General features: G+C 37.1%; 1 protein-coding gene across 2 annotated transcripts in view; it reads right to left on the reverse strand.

Annotated features, from left to right (window-relative positions):
- Positions 1-19,545, reverse strand: part of ROBO2 (roundabout guidance receptor 2) — a 633,674-nt gene that overhangs the window by 32,083 nt on the left and 582,046 nt on the right. For both annotated transcript variants that reach the window (XM_027874186.1, XM_027874188.1), the window contains exons 21-22: positions 7,638-7,794; positions 7-267 (exon numbers count right to left, since the gene is read on the reverse strand). In XM_027874186.1, coding sequence (XP_027729987.1) covers positions 7-267; positions 7,638-7,794 — 418 coding nt within the window. The remainder of the gene's footprint in view (positions 1-6; positions 268-7,637; positions 7,795-19,545) is intronic.

Raw genomic sequence — 19,545 nt, forward strand, 5'->3', positions numbered from 1 at the left:
ATTTACCATGTTTGCTTTGTTATGTCAAACTGATAGGCTCTGGTCAGCTCATCAAGGTGAGCCTGAAGCATGGGTTGCATCTCTTCACGTGGGGAAGGTGTTAGAGTTGCAGTAGACTGTTGTCCAAATGAGATGGCAGGTGAAGAGGCCACTCCTCGAACAGGAGGCGTTGGGACTCGGTCATCATCTTCCTCTAGCTCATCCTCCATGCCTTGGTGTAAATATGTTTGAACTGGTAATGGTGGACACCAGCCATCACTGTCATAGCTGAAATTTTTAAATAGAATAAAACAAAAAAATTATCTTGACAGTTAAACAACAACAAAACTTCATATCACTATGTCTAATTAGTTCTGTTGCCCCTTTATTATTGTGTTTGGAAAAACTAATATTCTACAGTTCTAATGTGCTAATATTGTAATATTCTAATTTTGTATTGTGCTAATATTTGATTGTTTGAGAAGTATAAAGAAAAGAAGAGAAAGCTGGCCGTGGAGGTAGAAAGATCTAAGTTCAAAGATAGGAAGACCTAGTTTAAGTTTTGCCTCTGGTATAGACTGATTGCATTACCCTACGCAAGTCATTTAATTTCTAATTGCTCTAGGAAATTTTCCATGACTTAAAGTTTCAGAAAAGATGCTGATCTCTCTTGTTAGATGGAAATGTCACACTGGGACTCCACACCAAAAAAGTCACAGGTCTCCTAAAAACAAATAAACACTGACATATTTAGTGCTGGATATAGTAAATCTTATGTGTATTACTTTAATTTTCTATAATAATCATATCTGTTATTGTACTACATTAATTCATTTTTATAATACATTTTCATGTTTTTCCCCTAAAGTTCTACTCATGACTTGTTGAACGCTCTTACTGAGGGCAAAATTCCTCAGCCTGGTAAGCTTGTTTTTAAATCTTAGCATTACAAATATTTTGCGGTATTTTCTCACCATATCAAAGAATCTAAAGGAAGAAGTTCTTGAGAAGCTAAGAAAGCTCTGGGAAATGTTACTGTATTTTAATGTTGACTCTTGTAAGCTGGAGAACTAGGAATTCCATAATATGATTTTTAGATTCTTACACACTCCTAGAATACCCTCAGACTTGGACTCCTTCAATATGCTAATTCCACATAACCAGTTGAATGCCTTGTATTTCCTCTGGGATCTCCCACCTCAAACTTTACTTATTAAACATAATTATTTTATCCAGTCCCATGCAAAATCAGTTCTCTTCTCTTATTTAATTACATTTTGCAAAACATCCATGAGAAAACTAAGTACCAATAAACACAATTGCCATTTACCTTAACTTTCCAGTATTTTTATATTTAATGTTATAATCCATTTATCTCACTTTTTATATTTAAAATATACAATGAGTTTAACAAATTTTTTTCCTTAATGTAACAAAAACAAGTCAGTTATGTCTCATGTAACTGTTTTTTTTTGAAAGAGAGATTGAGTAATTCTGGCTTCAAGGTTACCATAGTGTCTAGCAATTTCACCTTAGAGCTTAGTATTTAGAGGGAAAGCTTATCATAATCATTCATAAGTGTTCTTTTATTGTCATGATAATTTGATACTTTAAAAAAAAGTGTAATTAAATGAATATTGCTATGCTGTTTATTGATAATGTCACCTGGCTCTGAATTACAGACACATCTATGTGAATGGTGTTCACTTTGGTCATGTCAATGTGATTACTGATTACGTTGAATAATCAAAAGAAAATGTTCATAACTAGTTATTTTGGAAAGGTTGACTCATTTGTCTAAACTAATTTATTTAAGTTTCATTTAAAAAATTTTGATACAGAGGTTACCAACCTCTAAATTCAATGAATCAATATATCAACAATTCTTGTATGTATCTGAAACTACACAGAATGCCACCTATAGCACGGAGCTAATTGGAATGACTTAAATCATAAGATTTCTGAATTGCAACGAAACCAATAAGACCACCTAGTCCAACTCTCTCATCTGACAGGTGAGAAAGCTGAGTTTTAGATAAGTAAAATGGCTTGGTGAAGGTCAAACAGTTAGTAAGTGTCAGAGGCAAGATTCAAAACAAAACCTTCTCAACTGTAGTCTAGTCCAACACTATGTTGCCTTTTTATGTGATTACTGAAGGAAGACAGAAAATATAAGACAACTCTTACCAATTTTAAAAGCTTTGTAGCTATTTTTTTTAGTTTCTCTTTAATTTTCATTTTTTCCCCATCAATTTGTTGGAATATATCCTTCCCCACCTCATCTCCTGTGGTAGGGCCATCCAGTCTTACCATGACATAAGAGAGAGGACTAGCCCTATGGAACAGAGAGAATTTCAAAGGGGAGGAGGTCTCTGGGTTGTAGGTTAGCAAAAAATTCAAATCATATGGGAACTAGGGAATACTGCTGGACAGTCTCCTACCCTATCAGCACTCAAAATACAGAGATTTCTTTATCCAGGTAAAATGACGGCTCTGAATTGGTGACTTGGTGACCTGCCTACCCAAGGGGCAGAACTCTGACCTGAGATGATCCTCACCTCTAAATAGGCCACAAACACTACCAGACTTGGGGCTGTCCCCTTAAGGAAAAAAGAAAGGGGAAACTGTGATTGCCAGCACAAGCGTCACACATTTCTGATCTGTGTTTGACAGCTAGATACTTAGAAGCTAAGTACCTTGCTTTTTAAAAGAACTTAATTGTGTGCTATCAGTCATTCAGATCATTCCATTAACAAATTTTGGGAGGGCTTTTAGCCTCTTAATACATTGCCTAGTTAGCCTTTTCTGGTATCAAAAATTGAGGCTATATATTTTCAGAATTGCCTCCACTTTTAAAAGATGATATATTTGTTTTGAATGATAGAATTTCGTGGATTTTTTTTTCTTTTTGCTTACAAAAAGAAATAAATGACCATAAAAATGCTCTTATGACAAAGAAAAGACCTCTGGGCCAGTCTTTTAGAAACATGCTATAATTTAACCTATTTGTCAGTTAAATAAAAATCATCATAGTATCTGTCTTGCCTAGTGAATAATGAGGATGACAATGTTGCATGTGAACTAACTTTTTAAAGGTCAAATGTAAAGATCAAATTAGTAATAACAATACAATGAAGTGCAATATTAGCAAAGACATGTCAATCTACATTTGCAACAGAACAAAGCACTTATTTTCAATTTAATTACCACTAAGCTCTTCCTAGTGTCATATGGGCATTTAAAAAATGCTCAGTATTGGGAATGCTGGGAAATAAAGAGTTTGGTATAGTTTTGCCAAGTGGCATATTATCCAGAAAGATGGGTTAATGAGAACAATTATCATCCTGGGGTGCTGTGTGTTCAGAACAACCATCAAGTTATTTCCAATGGAGCCATGATACGATAACTATGGTAATTTTGAACTGTGAAAAGTTTAACAAGAAATGGGTTCTTAGGGATATCAATGATGATATCTAGCTTCTGAGCAATTAAAGACCAATATGCAGCATTATAATTAAAAATTGAGTAGAAAAATCAATAGTTTGAAGCTTTGAGCAAGAAAGTATTATATTCTATATTACTATATATTTTAAGAGAGTGGCAAATAGCAATACCACCCTAATAACATAAATCTGTGTTGCAACTAAAAAAATACTGATAAGGGAAATAAGTTGAAAATGTGAAAATTTGTGATTGTGTCCATGTGTTTTAATATCTGTGTGTGGGTGTAGGGGCATATATGCATATGTATATAAAACATTTTAAAAGATTCAGTCCAATGTTGTTGCTGTTTTTTTAAATGCTGAAGACAAATATAAACCAGTTCTGTCACCTATGATGTATCTTTGTGACAAATATTAGGTCATTCTAAAATACAAGTGGTATTCTATTGCCTATAACAATTTCATTTTTATTTCCCTCCAGTAGTTTCTTCCACTCTAATCTATTAATGACTTACTGGTGCATTCATTTTCTGTTTTGCCACAGACTATTTACCTTTTATATTTAAAATTAAAACTACATCCTGAGATTTGGAGATTCAAATTCTGTCTTCTTCCCTCATTTCAAGATTTTTTTTTAGAGTGGGAGGTACAAGGCTTTGCCTATAATAGTTAATAAATATTTATTGAGTTAAATTATATTCAACTAAAATAACAAAAAACTGTAGTTTACTGTTGAAGAATGTTTCCCTTAAAACGTCTTCTTACTCACTCTACTTTTTTGGGGAGGAGTGTGTGTGTGGGGAGATTAGGATAGTAAGAAGAGGACTGTATATCCAAAAATGATAACATTTTTCATTTTTTTAAAGTCAAGTTCATTTCTAGGACATGCTTTTGAAAGTTTGGTTACAATTCCCATCAACATGGCATGGAAAAACTGAAATGAGTAATATTTAAAATCCAAAAAAATCAGCACTTGAATACTATGAAACTTCAAATTTTTCTGAAAGTATGATTAATTATTTGAGTCTTAAATAACTAATGTGTGTATTCTGGTACACACACACACACACACATGTGTGTATAATATATATATATGTATATATTTACATATGTATGGATAAAAACTCTTTGAGAACAATATATTTTCTTCCAGGAGACACATGCACACACACACACACACACACACACACACACACACACACACAAAGAAGTCAAGTTCAAGTCACAATAACTATATCAATTTACTGTTCTTATATATCAAATGGAATGTATGAAATGCAGACAATTGGATAACCTATATTGCACTTTAGCTAAGAAATAATACAATTAAAATGATTTATATTTCCAGAATACATAGATAATATATTTTCAGACCTTAAATTCAATACTCAGCTTTATGTCAAATACACTATGCTGATGTGTTTAAGTTTTTATATATAAGAAATATGTTCATATGTATAGGAAAAATCTGTAATTCTTTTAAATATAACAAAGTTAAGTGAACAGATTAGATTTATTTTGAAGGAATTAGTTTTGATTTCAAAAAGCCAGAGACAGTATTTTGCAAACATTAGTACGTTCTATTGAATTTGCTCCTCTGACTCTGAGGTGGTGAGGAGGGTGGCAAGAAAAAGAATTTAAATACTTCAAACCTTTCCACATTTCCCTGAACATCTTTGATTTTGTTTGGGTAACCATTACCCTCTTTTCTCTTTGCAAGTCTACATTTTCCAATTGTCCTGTCTACTACATTTAAGATAAATCCTAGTTATCTCTAGTCATTCTTACATTCAGAAATGTTCGAACTTTCCTTGCCAAAAAACTGGATCACTGTCTCTGGCATTCTCCTCTCTAAGGACCTATCTAATACCTGACATTATTTATATCTTTAACAGTATTTATATCTTTAACATTTATCACAGAAGGTCACCCACTGTATTTTATCACAAAAAGAGAAGGATAGTCCTCTTAGTGTCCTATTACAGATGTGAAATATCTGGGGGAAATTATATCAATTAATTTAATATATAGGCATCGGGGTATATATGGCAGGTGACCTGAGAGAGAGGCAGCAGAGGCCATTTGTAAAAAGGAAAGGTCAACTTGGCATTATACATAAATTTCTGGATGGGAAGGTTAATCTGGAGAACTCAGCAGGCATGCCATAGAGAAAGTGAGGAAGTTCTTTGTTTACTGAGATGAGCAGAAAAGGGGGATGTGGGGTCAGGACTAGGCTATAAAATACTATAGTGAGCACATGAAAAAAACTTTTGCATTTATGAAGAAAACTAAACCAATTATTCAAATAATTGGAGGGACTTTAAATTTTGGCAAAATAATCTAGATGTATACTTTTTAAATCAATAAATTCTGTATTTTACATGTAACACAAAGGGGAATTGGTGATTTGGAAATCATGGAAAGGGTTGACTTGGGCAACGAGGTGGTGTAGTGACTAAAGTGATTGACTTGAAGTCAGGATAACCTGAGACAAAATCCTGCCTCACACATTTACTAGCTGTGTGATTATGGTCATGTTACTCAAATTTTCTCAGCTTCAGTTTCCTCATTTGTAAAATGAGGATAATAATGGCATTTACCTCACAGAGTTGTCGTAAGGATCAAATGAGATAGCATATGCAAAATATTTTGCAGACCACAAACCTCTATATAAATGTTAGTTAGCTGTTATTGTTGTTGTTATTGTTGTTATTTAGGTTTACAAACATTTAGGAATATACAGACAATAGATTTTACACAAATCTATCAACATTTCATTGTATTGTGCTGAAAACAAATATAAATGTACTGTGTGCAGATGACTAAAATGAGCAATATTTTAGTATCCTAAATATGAACATACATATAAACATACATATGTCATCCATGTTTCAAAGCCCACTGGTATGAGATGCTGTCCTCACCAGTGAAGATCAATGCTCTGTCCCTCTGTGAGGGGTGGGGCAGAGTATATACATATATATTTAATCTAATAATATATTTATATATATAGTATAATAATAAAGTAATATAATATATATGTAATTTAAATATATTTAAAGCAATTCATTTAATTAGATACATATATTTATACATTTAATCCATTAAAATATACATCTCATGTTTTTTAAAGAGTTCTGGCTAAAACAAAAGATGATCAAATAAAATTTTCTAGTTTGAAAACTGTTTTTTTAACTTTTCTTACTGTTCTCAGATAAAAACTTTTGATTCCCTTACCCCATTGACCAGGTGGGGTTATTAGGTCAATTATTCTAAAGCAATGATATTTTATGTTATTTACACTAGAAAATTGTAAGGGATGATGAAGGAAGTTTGTTCTCTTTTTGGCCTCTCTTAGGATTGGCTACTTAATGACAAATTAATAATCAATACTCAATGTGTTGAATCTTGCATTTTTCAGAGAAATAACATACAGTAAATATAAAAAAGCTTAAAAAGAGCTTAGACTAGCAGATAAAGAATGGATCTTTGAATTGGGAAAGACCTAGTTCCATTTTTCAGAGAAATAACACATAGTAAATATAAAAAAGAGCTTAGACTAGCAGATAAAGAATGGATCTTTGAGTTTGAAAGATCCAGTTTCACGTCCCGTCTCTGACACATAATGACTCTGTGACCCTGGATAAATCATTAACCTGTCATTGTTCCAGGTGGCTCTAAAATTCTACGTTATGGAATGGTTTCCAGTCAAGTCAACAAGAATTTATTAAATGCTTATTATGTGTCAGTCACTGTGCTAAGAACTGAGGATACAAAGAAAAGCAAAATCAGTCAGTTGTTAATCAATCAATATACATTTATTACTGCACCTATGATGTGATCTGCATTGGTGTAGGGAGTTTATTTTCTGAGAGTTCCCTTCAATAATGAAATTATAGGTCTGGTCCAAATTAAACAAATAAGCTATGCAAAGCATATGTGGTAGACAGAGAAGGGACACACAGGAGAAGGACAAAATGCACAAGATGAGAGTTATAATGGAAGTCATCTCTAAGACAGAGGGGTGGGGAAGGAAAAAGAAAAGAAAAAAATGAAATTTACATGATAACTTTATTATATATTTGAAAGGAATAGCAAGTTGTACATAATAGATTTGCAGTTTCATGTGCAATCATATTTTATTTTGCTATGTTATGAAAATGCTTGTTTTACTCCATAAATTAAAAATAAAATAAATATAAAAAAGAATGTTACCCAGCTTCCTGCTGATCTGCTGCATAGTGTTCTAGCTCTGTGCCAGGGAGGGGCTGAACTGGAGGAGGAGGTAGTGGGACATTAGCCCAGCTCGATCCATTGTTTTTCTGGGTTTTAGAAGAGTTTTTATTTTTCTTCTTCTTTCCACCTTTCCCACCTGGAAGCAACAAATGTTTCAGAAATATTGAATATTAGTGCATTTAAAAAACAAACAAAGAGTATATAACCCAAATAAATTATATAAGATTTACTCTTGTTTTCAAAATACCCTGACTCATTGTGTTACTACTGTAAGGAGTATAAACAATAAAATAATATAAGAGAAAAATAATTTATAAAATCACTCAAAATGATGTTTTTCTTTTCAGTCATTACAACACTTCAACACTGAATAAGTTAAAATGTTTGCACTATCAAAGTACATTTATTGATATATTCATGTGTATATATTCATATATTCATGACACATTCATTGTTCAAAGAAATAATGAACCATAACAAATTCTTTCAAATGTCAGATTTTAGTGCATTTATGATGCTCTTTTGCATAAGCCCTCTGTGGAAAACGGAATGTCTAAGGACACAACCCCATACTTTACCATCAAAGGCATGTTGATAAAATTAATCCAGAGCAGTAATATTTTTATCTTTAAACTCTTAAAAGTAAGTCTATGATTTGAAAGGACTTGTGAAATTTTTAAAGTGCTACTTTATAAACTTTAAAAATTAATACAACTATTTTTGCAAATAATATGAACTGTTTACTGTTTCAGTAACGTGATACAGAAATGGAATAGGGCAAACATTTTGTCTACTTGGAATGCAAAATTTGCACATGCACAAAAGCACAAATTAAAAGTAATTCAGCAGCAGCTTAGCTCAAGTTAAAAACTTGGGTTGGCTTTATTAATATGGGCAATATAGTATCTTAAATTATGAAACATCATTTACTTTTTTAACATCAAAAATCAAAGTCAATGTAAGTAGAGAGCTTGGAGGTCATCATTTTTTTTTTATAATGGGACCATTACTTCCATGATAATATAGTTATTCTCACATTATGGACAAAAAATGGCAGCAGCCATAATTAGTCCCTGAACAGAATGACAGAGAATGATATGAGAACATCTATAGTCACTACCCTGTTTGTTTAGGTTTTTATTACCATTAACAACAATGTTGATCTTTGGCATCTTAGAAAAAGAAGTTCTGAGGATCAGGAGGAAAAAGAATGCATTTATCAGAACAGTTTCGTAGAAAGGGGAACCTTCCCAGGGATCACAGAATGGTGAATAAAATCTTGCCTGACCTGTTTTCTACTCTCCAAGTAATTTTTGGGGGGGACTAGGCAATGGGGTGAAGTGACTTACCCAAGGTCACACAACTAGTAAGTATTATGTGTCTGAGGCCTGATTTGAACTCATATCCTACTAAATCCAGGACCGATGTTCCATCCACTGCGCCACCTAGCTGCCCCTCCAAGTAATTTTTCTTGAGAAAATAATTTCAGTAATATCTTATTTGATTGATAGTGATATAACGATTACTTTCAATAGATAATTTCTATTACCTGTCTAGTAGACATTTTATTGAACTAAAAGAATACATCAGCTTAATGTAGATCCAATAGCTAGTTTCCATCTTGATAGAACTTTTACCTACATGCTAATAAATATGAACTTACCCTTCTACTATACATACTGACATGTTATAGAGATTCATGACAATACTGACATAATTATAACAAAACATGAGTTATGAATGCAATCTCCCCTTCTAAGTAAAATTTTCCATTAAGAGACTTTCCCTTTAAAAAATGGATATACTTAATTTTGCTACTGCTGATGTTTATATGCCAGTTATAAGGACAAACCCCTTAGACTTCTCATCTTGCATACAATAACCGCCCTTATTTATATAGCACTTTCCTTAGTGAAATAGTCCTTTTAGACAGGTAATACAAGTATTACCATCTCCATTTTAGAAATGAGTAAAATCAGGGTCCTATGAATTGAATTGACTTGCCTATGGCCAATCAATGTTTGTGGCAGGAGTCAAATCTGGGCTTCCTGATCCCAGGTTCAACATGATGTTCACTAATCCATAGTGCATCTGTTATGGAAATATGTGTAGGCGAAGAGCCACGGGTGCTTCCTCTAGTTTGCATGCAGTATTTGAACCTAGAAACATGCCTATAATTGAACTTGGGGGTTGGGAGAGTGGGTTCTGAAGCACTCTGATCCATAAACACCACTTGGAATCTCTTCCAAGTGGTGTTCACCTATCACCTGACACTCTATAATGGTTCAAAAGAAGTTCTAAATCCTCACCCAGAGGAGTCCAAGCCATCTATCTTTCCCCAAATCTTTTGTCTTGAGGACCTATTTAAACCACAAGGCCAGAAAAGAGGTGGGTTCCTCAGTTCTAATTGGTATCTCAATCTGTACGGAGCAAATAGGTAGTTTTGGGCACCACATTCTTAAGACTCAGAACACTGTATGGCTGGAAGTGGGAGGAAATGTGGAAAGTATATGATAGTCATAGCCACTGTGGGACTGCTGATTCTCATAAATACTTAAATAAGGGCAGGAAGAATCAGGCCTGATACAGGAGGGCAGAAACAGGCCCCAGCAGAGGTAGTGCCATAGCCCTCAGTCCCAGCATACAAAAGAAGAGCTCAAGTATTAGAAGTAGTTGTCCTCCACTGGAACATGGCCAGGGGCAGGGGACAGGGGGGAGGAGGGTGGGGAAGTAGTTGACTGTGGCAGAGTAGGCAGCAGATAGATATGCAGCAGTGGCCGACAGGCAAAAACATGGGCGCCAAGGGCAACAGAAGGCAGGAAGCAACAGGTCAACAGGCTGAGATGTGGGCCTCAGAGATAGCTGGCAGAGATTCGAGTCCTAGTGGTAGAGGACAACAGTACTCAGTAGGCAGACATATGAGTCCCAGAGGTAACATCATAGCGGGATAGTTCTCAGAGGAATTGGCCACCCAGTGGCAGAAATGGCATCTGCAGGGGCAATAAGCATGTCCATCATCGCTTTATAGTATAAACCACACATTACAGGCTGTACAACACTGGGTGATCATATTTAACTCTTCCTCAGGGAAGGCTTGGAGAAACAAGGGGTAGTGTTGGGAAGGGGCTTGCTTTCTAGCCACAAGGAGAATGTTCAAGTGTCTAACCAGCCCCTACAGAAGGAAACAGCCCCTCAGAGACCTTTGATGGGAAAAAAGTTTTGCATCCCAATCCCCACCACCACCTCTTAGAAAGGGGGAGGTTCTGAGGTCTTGGCTGGTGGGCAAGGAAACACTAAGTAGGTGATGGTGCAGGCAGTTTTCCCTAACTCATGAGGAATGCAATTCACAGTTGATCTCTCAATATGAAAAAGTCACCATAAGTAGGAGCAGCACCTCTAAAACCAGGATAATTATGACTACCTCAGAGATAATGGATGACACTTCCTACATAGTCACTAATCCTCAAAAAACAAAAATCAAGAACAAAAAAAATCATGTGCCAATCTCCTTCCACATTAGTCTTGGCTTGTAGCCTTTTCAAGTTAAGTACTTTGCCATTAGTGTGGTTGCTGGCCTGATGCCATTTTTGTCTTCATTAGAGGTATCTGACAACTGACAACATTATGCCAAAAAGCATGGGAGCAAGCATACAGTCTTGCTTCATTTCATTGGTGACTGGGAAAGCTTGAGAGCATCATCTATTATGCGGAACGTAGGAAAGCATGGCATCATGAAATTGGTGTACAATCCTGATGAACTTTTCTGGGCAACCAAATTTTGAGATAATTTTCTACAAGACCTCAAAACTGACTGTATCAAAGACCTTGGTCAGATCAACAAATGTTGTGTGTAGACTTCTCTTCCGCTCCTGGCACTTGTCCTGAGTTGTCAGACAGCAAATACCATATTGACTGTTCCTCAGTCCACTCTGAAGCCACATTGGCTAGGTAGATGACCATTTTCTAGGTGAAGGACCAGCCTATTAGGGAAGACTGGCAAAAATCTTGCCAGCAATGACTAAGAGAGAGATCTCACCCTGTGATTTCACAGGACAATCTATTTCCTTTACCTTTATAGAGATGGACAATGGAGGCATCCTTCAAGTCCTGGTGGATAATCTCCTCTTGCCATATAACCCAGAAAAATTCTGTTAGCTTTTGTATGAGCAGTGTATAAGTCTGCCTTATAAATCTCAGCTGGAATAGTATCAGTACCAGGTGCTTTGCCACACAAAAGAAGCCTAATGGCATTCCAAACCTCTTTTTCAGTTGGAAATTTGGCGAGAGAGGGATTGACTTCAACCTGATGCATTAGGTCAATGGCTTCAGCATTGATTAATGACAGTCTGTTGAGAACATTATGGAAGCATTCAGCCCATTTCTCCAGGATCATGTCCTTATCACTAATTAATGTGACTATCAGCACCAAGTAGCTGAGATGCACCATAGATCTTTGGCCCATAAATAGACTTCAGGGCATTATAAAAGCACTTTGGATTGTTACTATCAGCATAAAACTTAATTTCATCTGCCTTCTTACTGAGCCAAGAATCCTGTAACTCTCCACGTTTCACTTTCATTTTACTTTTAATGGAGTTAAATGTTGCCTTTGAAGATCACCTGGCGAGACAAGGTACTGGACACTGTAGTTTTTTTTGAGCTGAAGTGCCAACCATTCAAATTCTGCTGCAAAGAGTGCAACTCCCATGGGCTGGCCATACTATTCAAATACCAAATGTACATTTGCCTAAAAGGTTATTTTATGGAGAACTCACACCAGGTAAGTGTTCAAATGGAGGTCAGAAGACACAATACAAGGACACTCTTGAAGTCTCTCTGAAGAACTATGGTATCAACTGCATGACATGGGAGACACTAGCAAACGACTGCCCAGCAATGGTATGTCTGCATCAAAGAAGAATCTGTGCTCTATAAATAAAGCAGAATTGTAGTGGCTCAAAAGAAATATGAGATGCTCAAATGTAGAGACATCTTCACTCCAAATGTTCTTAGGGACTATTTGTGCCTAATCTGTGGCAGAGCATTCTGAGCTCGTATTGTTCTGATTAGCCAGTTGGACGCATTGTATCTTGACTACCACATAAAGATATCATTTTGGTCATCTTTGAGAATGAAGGACCACAACCAACATGGTATTTTTTCTATAAAAGGCATTGAGACCATCCTTGAGACTTGATTGATTCAGGAAACCAAAAGCTCAGGCTGTTGGCATGATTTTCTGGTCACATGAATACAAAGCAGCCAAGAGGAGCTCCAAGTATTCCCTCTGATTCGTGACTAGTGAATCACAATGGGCAATTCAGGCAAGGAATCCTTGCTCAGCTAAATCAACTTAAGGTGTCCTCAAGGCCTAGCCTTGCTGAGTATAAGTTTCTTGCTATAGCTAAGTAAGTCTCCTTTTGTTAACTGTTAAATGATTTATAAGGTTCTCATTTTGTTCCTATATTGAAACTAAACTACCAGGCAACTGGCCTGAGTCAGATCTAGTTCAGGGGGTGGTGGTATGGGATGAGGCTTGGTATGAACTTGGACCTTAGGACCAGTTGCAAGAGGCTTATGGCCTCTTTTCTACCTTTACTACAAGTTACAATTACCTGTTAATAGAGATTGGGGACTATATTGGAGGTGTGTGATTGAGATTCCTGAATAGGAATAATTCATTGTTGAAGTTGTTTTATGCCAGGAAATACTGTGAATTGATATTACCCTCACTGATAAATTTTACTTTCAAAAAGAGTATTTTTATATTGTTGGATTTTAAAAAACCTTTCATTTATTTGTATTAAGCTCCTTCCACAGTTTCGCCCATGCAAGTCTTTTTCTAGAGGTCAGTTGTTAGTAAAAACCCTAACACTTTTTTAAGAAGTAGAAGTACCCCTCTAAGCATTTTTGGGATCTTGGCCCCCGGATCACATGTATGCTTTTGGAACATCATTTATTTTACATTGGCCCTTATAGAGGCAAGGAGGCCATTTTTAGGGACATAAAACAAACAAACAAACCCCAAACCCAAACTGAAAAGCAAACAAATAAAGAAACAAAAACAGCCTATGGAGACTTGGTGTTTCTGAAGTTTGGCAAAGTTTCTACTTTCCTTCAGGGAGTCTTTCTGATTCAGCATTGCTATCCTGATGATATAGAGTTAGAGGGAAAAGTGTGTATTGTTAGTGAATTGTATCATTTTAATTCTGTGGTAAGTAAATTTATTTTTTGTTGCATTTTATGGTACACGAGTGTTGCTCAAATCCAAAGCCCAAATCACTGAGCTGGTGTAAGATAGACCTGGCCCAAAACGAGCAAGGACTTCATATTGTCATGCCATTCCTATTTGACCCTTGAATCCTCTAATGCAATACTTGGTGCAAATCATTCAAAACTTAGTGAAAAAAAATATAAGATGTCATTTGTAAAACCATATTCACATGCCTTGTTTTTCAAACATGTTCTTTATTTCTTCTGCTACATGTTACACTGGCTATGAAACCTACATATGTTCCCCTTGCCCAACATTCTGGGTCTGCCTTCAGAGTGGAAGCCTGTTAGACACCAAAGCATCGTGTATGCTACCTCTGGGACAGAGGGCCTTGGGAAACAGATGACTTAAACCTGCAAGCCTAATAAATGCATTTATTGCTCTGATCCTAGTAGTATTGGTATTGGTTATTCTGAAACTCCTCTGATTTTTTGCTGCTTGTCAAGTGGGGTGTGAAAAACTGACATGCTACTGTGGGGAAAGTAAGCGACTAACACCCCCACCAGTGGATGGGGGTATTATGATTAGGAAGAAGTAGCAGGTCTTCTGGGGAGCTCAGTGGTTGCAGGATATTATCCTCTGAACCCCTTGTGATCTTAATCACTGGTTAAGTCAAGAAATCAAAACCAACCAGAAAGACACAGAACACTCACTCCTGTGGCTGTTTCTGCCCAACTTAGATGAAATTATTAAGGTGAGAAGAACATAAAACAAAGTGTATGACTGAGGCCCGTACCAGTAATGTGGATGCGTGTTAGAAGAAAGGAAGGTACAGTGAAAAGGAACTAGACAATATCCACCAGAGACATGCAAAAAAAAAATGGAGAATTCATAGATGAATTAAGCCCCTCCAGGGAGTACTTTGTGTCTTTTGGGTTGGTTTTGATTTCTTGCCTTACTCAGTGAGTGAGATCACAGGGGGTCCAGAGGATAGTATCCTGAAACCATTAAGTTCTGAGGGGGAGGATCAAAGGCCAGAGATGTTCCTAGAGTCCCTGCTGGACAGGGAATCAGAGTCAGTTTGGCTTTTGCCTTTATTGTGGAGGCTATAGGGTCCCTTTACCATGACCTGATTCCTTACAAAGGCTTGATTCCTGACTGGAAGGATTATGGATGGGACCTAGACCTGACGGTCTCTTACCCTCTAAGTGCTGGCCCTATGTACCAGAAACTATACTGGCCTAATGGGGAGACTCAGCACTATTTAGGCCTCTTGGAAACTGGGATTCAAGTTATAGTAATCCCTGGAAGGGTGGCCCTTCATTGGAAAAGAAAATACCTTTATACAGGTTCTGCTACAATACCCCTATTTTAGGAACACAGGACCAAGCCCATGTGATGGTAGGGACTCTGTTCTGATTACATGCATAGTCATAACAACTCCTTCTGATGAATGTAACACTTCATTGACATGTTATCCTATCTGATAGGGCCATACTGCCACTAGGAGTGGACACAAGGTGAGAACATACTTTCCCACAATCTGCATTATCTAACCTCTTTCTGGTTGTTCAAACTGGGCAGTACCAATAACAGGAGGGGATGGGTACATCAAAGTCTTAGGTGAAATTGCAAGAAGCAGGGATTTTGAAACCCATGATCTCATGAAATAATATTTCTGTGTAGCAGTGGAAAAGGTCAATGGCAAATGGTACTTGGAGACTGACAACAGATTAAAGAGAACTTAACAAGGTAGCATTCCCTATAGGTCCAACTGACTGACATGGTCACTTTAACAAAAGGTTAGTGACCACCAAGAGGGACTGGTATGCAGTCACTGACTTAGCAAATGTCTTCTTCTCCATGCCCCATCCGTAAGAAGGACCAAGAACAGTTTGCCTTCACCTGGCAGGGCTTCCAATATATCTTGATTGTCTTGCCTGAAGGATACCTTATGATATGCCATAAATTAGTGGGCTGAACTGTAACCAAGGTTATATACCTCTTTCCCCTGGGTGTTGATCCTGCATTATGTAGGTGACAAAATGATTATTAGCCCACGAAGCTGTCAGAAATGCTTTAGATCAGGTACTAAACACCCTCAAGGCAGATGAGGTGGCTTAGCTACCCATTACACTCCTTATATCAATTGTTAATTGATATACAGAGCTTTCAGAGGGTGCAGATTTCCTGGTTCATAGGCAGCACCATCCATTTGAGAATGGAAGCATAAAATTGTCACTAGTAGCAATATGTAATGACATTACTGGTAAGACCCACACCATACACAGAAAAATACAATCCACACAATAGGTCAGGCTACAATTATGCTCCTAGAATTAGAACTCTCAGACTTATATTTACTGATTCCTCTACCCGTCACCAAAGACCTTCCTGGATGATTGGGTATAATGGAAGCAAAATGATAGGAAATCAAATGAAACCTGATGTGGGGTACCAACGTATGGACTAAAATAATATCCCTTGTGCTACACCACTAAATATTCATAACACTTGTCTCAGTGCACCAGAAAGACCCATGGAATTTCAGAAGAGACAAGGTATATAATCAATCTATCTCTTACATTACTACATAGGTTCACACTCTAACTAGATATCAAAACACGTTAACAATGACCAATTGGTCAGCCAACTGGGCATATACCTAACCTCAGAAGAGGCTAATGATGCTGTTCATCAGTGTCCCATATGCCAGAAACATGAAGGGCCCCAGCCCAGACTCCAGGGCAGATTCCAAGGGAGGTGAAACCAGGATGTTTATGTTGTCCTGTTACTGACTGCCATGGATACCAATACTGAATACAAGATAGTTCCAGTTTTGCATCCCAACACAAAATTGAATATCTCAGCACTAGAGCAACATCTATGCTGGAAGTCTAAGTAACCAGATTATATCTCTCTTGATAATTGGACACTATTTCTACAAAATTAATCCAATAATGGGCAAGATCAAGGTATCACATGGTATTTACATGTACCTATTACCCACAAGGTTCTAACTTCACTGAAAGATGAAGATAACTTAAGTTAGCCTTTCATTTCCCTGGCCTGGGTGAGCTGACCCCCTTCCCTAAATTGTTTTCACCTTGAACTCTGCTTTTGTAAGGAAAGAACAATATTTGCTGGACCAACTAATGGGACACAACTTACCAAGGAGTAGAGATGGAGAAGAAGGCCTGTGATCATAACACAAACATAGATGCAAAATCTAACAATTATTGACCCTTTCATTTTTCCCCTGAAGCCCTGTTCAAGGGGTGGATGGCTTGTATACTCATACTTATTCACCCTCTGAAGTAATCAAATGAGGCTGACATGACCCTCAATGCCCACATACCACCTGATACCAACTAGTCTTTATCACTAGTTGGAGACAGAAACAAATCATTGTATTTTCTTATGTTGTTATGTACCAGAAAATGAGAAAGCTATGCCAGAAAAAGTATTGGATTGCATATACCTGATACCCACTAAACCAACCTTTCATACCCACTAAACCAACCTTTCATATCTCATTTGGAACAGAAGTTTTGGTACCAAAACAAGACCGGGGGGTGAAAAGTAAGTCCCAATAGACATCATAGCTGCAGGCAGTGGGGACACTGTCTAGATATTAGAAGATGGATAGCTTAGCTATCATGCAGTTGATAAAGAACATATCTGAACCAGACTAAATGGGGGGAACACACAAAAAGGGGGAGAATAACTGACCTATTTTGTTATATGATTATCATGAATATCGTGTAATGTTTATCACATGATGAACCAGCCTTCTGGACTCTGACCCTGTTATTAACAGCAATAATCATTGCAACTGCTATGTGGCTGATTCAGCATCATGACTTACTGGTGCCTTGTGACTCTTCTAGCCCTATTTTCCAGACTAATACAAATCAGACTACACTTGTGTAATGGTCTTCATAAGTTATGGAAACCATCACTAAATCAGAGAACTAGACTTGTTGCTGGGTGCGACACCCAGGCCATGGAACTCCTGAAATGAAGGTCTATGTATCCCTGATAACAATGTGAAAATGAGGGGCTTGGTTGAAGGAACAACCTTGATTCATGGGATCCTATCTATTTCCTAACTAGAATATGATCACCATCCCATATGGTTATAACTACTGACTGAAAGATCTCATCAGATCTAGAAATCATCATCATGTGGGTGTGTAGCTTTATCCAGTTCGCGGCTTGACTGAGCATTATGGACACTGGGAAGTTGAGAAATCTTAAGTCTTGTACCATGTGAGGTTAGAACTTAACCTATGTACAATGTGGTGATGGAAGGGCCCTGCTGACTCCAGGTGTTATATACCCTTGTGGGAACAGGGCTTTCCCTGCCCCAGTATCCTGTCAGGAATATTTTTTTTTTGGTCCATGTTACCCTTTTTTGGTGCTTACTGTTTTTGACCCTGAGTGTATAAGATTACAAAGAGTAAAAAGGGGACTCTTCCAAGGCATGCCTAATACTTGGTAAACAGGCCCACTAGAGTTCTTCTTCGCAGAGGCTTAGGTGTTTCACTCTCTACATAACCTGCTAATGTGACAGCAGAGGCCACTGACCGGTAAACCACAACTCATTAGCCTCCAAAGTCCTTGTCAGCTGGCTAATGCTTGAGTATCTCTTGGCTAACCAAGGCAGAATATGCGCCCTCATCAATACCCTGGGCTCATATTAGATTAACACTACTGGATAGGTAGAGCAATTAATAGATTAAATTAGAGAAGAGGCCACCTAGCTCTCTGAGGTACATCAGAATGAAACATTTTTTGACCTTTTCTACTAGCTAGACCTTGGCTCTGGCTAACCCTATTAGTAATGACATTAGATTGATAGAGATTATTGATCTGGAAGGAAATCCTACAGAATTCTCTCAATCAAATAATTTTAAGTACTCTCAGGTGTTAAGGGGGTGGATTGTATGGGCTGGGCTATCACGCCTGAGCAGGACTGACTTGATATTGTGAGGCCACCTATATTTGCCTCCCAAGTGCCCTGAAGCAACACATTGTGCAAGTCAAGCAAAGTTTAGTGCAAAACATAACATGATATTGTTTCTCAAACATGTTCTTGTCCAGACATGTTCTTAATAAAACCATATTCCCATACCTGGCTCCTCAAACACCTCTGTTACTCCTGCGACCTGGTGAACTTGCTGAGAAACCCACATATTCTCCCCAATAAATGAGATCCAGTATAAGCTCCCTATATCCAGCACTTTGAACTCTCCTTCAGGATACAAGTCTGCTATATGCCCAACTGCCTCATAGGTTATCAATGAGACACTGAAGACACCAGAAGCCACATGACCCCTAAACCTGAAGCATAATAAATAGTTGGCTGCTCTGAGCCTAACAGTGTTCACTTTTCCAAAATCCTTCTGGTTTTTTGATGCTTGTCAGGAGGTCAAACCAGAAAGATGCCTCAAGTTCCTCACTGATCCCTATAATAAGAGCTCTACCTTGCTCTTAAAAGATTCCATCAATATGTTTTAATTCCACCTGGGATATGAAGTCTGTGAATATCCTAGTTGCTATTGTTAGGATCACTTTATAGGGGTATACACTAGGCCTTTAATAGAAACTTATTGATTGGTTGAATATATATATATATATATATATATATATATATATATATATATATAT

This window comes from Vombatus ursinus, unplaced genomic scaffold, assembly GCF_900497805.2.
Source record: "Vombatus ursinus unplaced genomic scaffold, bare-nosed wombat genome assembly UNPS02014805.1, whole genome shotgun sequence".
Classification (NCBI taxonomy): domain Eukaryota; kingdom Metazoa; phylum Chordata; class Mammalia; order Diprotodontia; family Vombatidae; genus Vombatus; species Vombatus ursinus.